General features: G+C 56.3%; 2 protein-coding genes across 2 annotated transcripts; both read left to right on the forward strand.

Moving 5' to 3' along the window:
* On the forward strand, window positions 1-888 carry LOC119293665. The gene is made up of 2 exons (XM_037572049.1): window positions 1-101; window positions 202-888. Exons 1-2 carry the CDS (start codon window positions 66-68, stop codon window positions 691-693), a joined length of 528 nt encoding a protein of 175 aa, XP_037427946.1. The 5' UTR covers window positions 1-65; the 3' UTR covers window positions 694-888.
* A 484-nt stretch (window positions 889-1,372) lies between these two features.
* On the forward strand, window positions 1,373-3,821 carry LOC119296300 (pollen-specific leucine-rich repeat extensin-like protein 3). Its single transcript, XM_037574705.1, has 3 exons — window positions 1,373-1,704; window positions 2,140-2,181; window positions 2,271-3,821. Exons 1-3 carry the CDS (start codon window positions 1,609-1,611, stop codon window positions 3,486-3,488), a joined length of 1,356 nt encoding a protein of 451 aa, XP_037430602.1. The 5' UTR covers window positions 1,373-1,608; the 3' UTR covers window positions 3,489-3,821.
* Window positions 3,822-4,448: the final 627 nt, after the last annotated feature.

Consider the following 4,448-nt stretch of genomic DNA (forward strand, 5'->3'; position numbering starts at 1 on the left):
CTCTCTCTCCGCGCCCATGTCCGCCGCCCTCCTAACTCCTCCTGTTGGCGTCGCAGATCCTCTTCATGCACGGCTTCAAGAAGTTGTACAACTCCAACAAGGTACCCCTCCACAGCCGCAAACCCTCTCCCCTCTGCTGGACAACTCCCTCCCTGTCATGCCCCCCACCCTGAGAGCGAGCTAACGATTCGTCGATCGCAGCCGGTGATCGTCGACGCGCTCAACTCGCTCGACCTACTGCGCCCGCGCCGCGCCACAGTCAGCATCAACGCCGTGGCGCCCCCGCCGGGCGCCGCGGGCCCCTCCGCGGCCCTGCTCTCCACAGAGGCCGTGAAGCGCGACATCCAGGACCTCGGCTGGCGCGAGTGCCCCGTCGGCTCCGTCCTCTCCGTCCACGCCGGGGCGGCCGCCTCCTCCCCCGTGCCGCTCGCCACCATCCGCCCGGGCTCCGCGGCCGTCGTCCAGCGCGTCTCCCCTCCGAGCACACTCAGCGCCTCCTCCAGCCCGTGTCCCGCGGCGCCCGGCGTGGACGGGACCAGGAAGCGGACCCTGAGGGGCCAGGGGAAGGCGGCGACCAAGAGGAAGGAGAGGCGCATGAGGGAGCTGCTCAGGCTCCCGTCCGTCGAGGTCCAGGACATGCCCGCCGACGCCGCCGCCCAGGGCAGCAGCGGCGGCATTGCCTCTGCTGTGTGATTTGTAGCGTGGTTGATTGAAGCGGCGTGGAACCGGCGGTTGATCTGGTGTGCTTTGTTCTTCGCTGCTTTTGGTTCGGTGGTGATCTGCAGTAGTTGTAAATTAATTTTAGTTTTACTGGTTTTGTTAATGATGAAGAACCATGTTGCCTGTTCAGTTATTAACCGCGTTGATATGCGTCTGCATTTGGGATGAGATGCGTTTTGTTTCTTGCTGCTTTGATGATCCTGACACCGGTTGCTGGTTTGAGCGAGTCCTCGTCGCTCTGAGATGCAGAAAGAAACTGCGTTAAAAAAAGTCCTCTCTCTCTCTTGTTGCGTCAAATAAGAGTGAACATGCGGAGGAGGCACTCGGCGAGCAAGAAGTGAAAATGCGGACCTGACCAGAATTCAGAATCCGTAGCCATCATCAGAAGTTGAGAACCAACCAAAGGATGGGAGGGAGGGACGCCTTTGATCAGTCTTGGCCGGGCCTCCCAAGTCTGCAAAGGCAGGCTCAACTCGACTTTCTTTCAATGATCTGACCTGATCGGATGAAAGCAAAAGAGCCTTTGGTTTGTCTGCTTGTGCAGGCGACCGAGCGAGCGAGCGAAAGCCTGTTCTGTTTGGTGGGGCCCCGGAACAGCCCACCAACAAGAAGGTGCCCCATTCAATTCCTTCATCCCTGTCCTGCTCTGCGCTCTGCGTTACGTACGTCTCTCTCTCTCCCGGGGCAGCACGTAACGTGCCGATCAAGCGTGTTGGCCGTGACAAAAAGCAAGGCCAGCAGGGAGGAGAGTCTTGCCAAACGGAAGGGGGGAGAGGGCCGAGAGAGAGAGAGAGAGAGAGAGAGAGAGGAGTTGAGCAGCGGAAGGAGGACGGAGAAGGGGAGGAGAGGGCAGGGGAGGCGTGAGTCGGAAGAGGAGAGGGCGCGGCCATGGTGAAGGAGAGATTGACCCTGACGCTGGAGAGGTACCACCGCTTCTTCGTCGACCCCTACGCCACCCGCCTCACCACCGTCCACCTCAACAACGTACGTGCTTGCTAATCCACCCACTCTCAACTCTCAATCTCATCTGCTTCTCTTGTTTTGGTTCCAACTTTCTCCGTGATCGGAGTGTCCATGTTCCTGAATCTGAATGTATGACCCCGCCCTTCTTCTTCCATGCATTTATTTCTCTTTTAGGGCGGAATTAATCTTTCGTGTCTCTTTTCCCCATGTTTAACTGAATCTGTTACTCCTATTCCCTTCTTTCGGTTTTAACCAATATATAAATACTAGGCTAGGTTTTTTTTTGGAGAAATTAAATACTACGCTAGGTGATACTGAATATTGTTCTTCTTCCATTTTTGTTAACTGAATCTGTTGTTTTGTTTTCTTTTTTTGAGATTCAATCTCTTATTATGTGATTATATGTGATGTGTTACCTCTCCTCTCTGCGCGCGACTCTGCCATGGCCGCTTGCAGATCATCTACATGCATGGTTTCGCCAGGCTCCACGGCAAGAAGGTTTTCTTCCATCTATCTATCTATTTGCCTTTTGCTTTGCTCCGCTGCTGCCTGCTGGTGTGATTGACGGGATGGAGTTGCTCTTGCAGTCCCAGATCATGGACCACATGGTGGGGCAGGTCGACCTGCAGCCGCCGCGCCGCTCAACGCTGCACGGTAGCGCCGCGCTCGCGCCGCCCTCCGCCGCGCGGATCGCCGCCGCACAGGCCTCGGCCGACGTCGACGCCATCGGCTGGGCGGAGTGCCCCATCGGCTGCGTCACCGCCTTCTCCGCCTTCGCTGACCCGCCGGACCCGGTGGAGCCCATGCCCCCGCCCGCCCACCACATGCTCGCGCTGGCGATGCCCCTGCGCCGCCCACGCTCCAAGAGGACGCGCACCTCCCCTTACCAGCTCCCTGCCGCGTCCAACACGGCCAAGGTGAAGGAGGAGGCGGTCATGGAAGAGGAGGGTGAGGATATGTCGTTGGCGACGCCGTCGCCGCCGCGATGGATGCGCTCCCCTACCCCGCCACCTCCGCCGCCGTCGCCCACGCCGCGGCCACAGACCGTGGTGCCTCCGCCACTATGGATGCGCTCCCCTACTCCGCCACCTCCGCCCCCGTCGCCCTCTCCGCGGCCGCAGACCGTGGTGCCTCCGCCTTCGCCGCCGTGCAGGGGCCAGCCTGAGTTGGAGCCGACCCTCTCTCGTCCACCAGGCTTCGGCTCGCCGCCGGAACCATGCAGGAGCCGGCCTACGCTGGAGCGGATCCTCCCCACACCACCACCACCAGGCTTCGGCCCGCCGCCGGAACCATGCAGGAGCGGGCCTACGCTGGAGCCGATCCTCCCAACACCACCACCACCAGGCTTCGGCCCGCCGCCGCAACCATGCTGGAGCCGGCCTACGTTGGCGCCGCCTCCTACCCCACCACCAGGCTTCGGTTCGCGCCAGGTGGCGCCGCCTCCTCCGCACCTGTCCTGGGGCTTGCCGTTGCGACCGCCGTCGGGCCCAGGAGCGCCTACGTTCACGCAGCATCTTCAGCCTGCAGGTCCGGCACCACTCTGGCGCTCGCCGATGTCGCCGTCTTATCCGGCACCGTGCTGGGGCCCGCCTTCTGGGCCGCCGCCGGCGCAAGCGCCTTGGCGCTGGCCACATCCACCGCCGCGCTGGGCACCACCTCATATGCTGCGCCCGCCGCCGCCACCCTGGGACTGCATGAGGCCGTTTGCACCTCCTATGCCGCCGCAACACCCGCCGCATTTTGAGATGCAGCATACGCCACCGGCACCGGGGGCGTGCTCGGGCAGGCAGGTGATTTACTTCTAGGGACTGCTCTCGTATCGCATTTGCTGTTATTGCTAAGCTTGACAGTTTTTGTTTTGACGGTAGCTAAGCTTGAGAGTTACTACTACACGGTGACGGGAAAATTAGGGACAAGGTTATCAATTTACTGTTGGAGCTGCGAACTGTTTTTGCTCTGCTCCACCTTGCTGCTGCTAGTCTTGCCATGCCATTATTGTGCCCAGAACCATGATCAGTGGGGATATTGGAATGATTCATGCATGTCTCATGTTTACTTATGTACAGTACTTTCTTTCCGCACTAGCAAAACGTCAAAGTTTTGTTCGCGTGTACGACCACAACAAACCAGTTTTTATAGTACTGTAGTATGCCATTCCGTCCAAGTGTGTGTACTACTGCCAATTTCATCAAATCTGTTGCAGAATGCTGACAATGCTTTGGATCTTCTATTTTCTAGAGAATACCTCAAGAGGGCAGGGGTTCCTACATTTCATTAAGAATAAGAAAATAGCCTGGTTAATGAGAAATAACCGGGTAAAAATCCGATACAAACGCACATACTTGCCGCACCATTGATTAACGAACAATCGTGCGAAAACCACGACCACATGATTGATTAAGGGACAACCGTACAAAAATAAGGATCACATCTATATCTATTACCTACCTAATAATAATAAAGTGAAGATATTTTTTTGGATTAGTTTGAATTGCTAAGTGAAGAAGATATTCCTTCCCTCATGTCTTTATATCTGTTAATATTTTTATTACATAATAATTGACGGCTGAGATTTAGAAGGATGAGGATTTTAAAGGTAACCTCACGGAAAGATCGATCGACTGATCCGTTCCTGAACAAAAGAGCACGTTTTTTACTCGGATATATAAACAAGATATATAAACAACAGTTTTGCTAGAACTCATCTAGATGAGATATAATTTGGTCTCATTCACCTTTTATAGTCATTGGATGTGATGTTATAA

The sequence above is a fragment of the Triticum dicoccoides genome, chromosome 4B (assembly GCF_002162155.2).
Source record: "Triticum dicoccoides isolate Atlit2015 ecotype Zavitan chromosome 4B, WEW_v2.0, whole genome shotgun sequence".
Lineage (NCBI taxonomy): Eukaryota > Viridiplantae > Streptophyta > Magnoliopsida > Poales > Poaceae > Triticum > Triticum dicoccoides.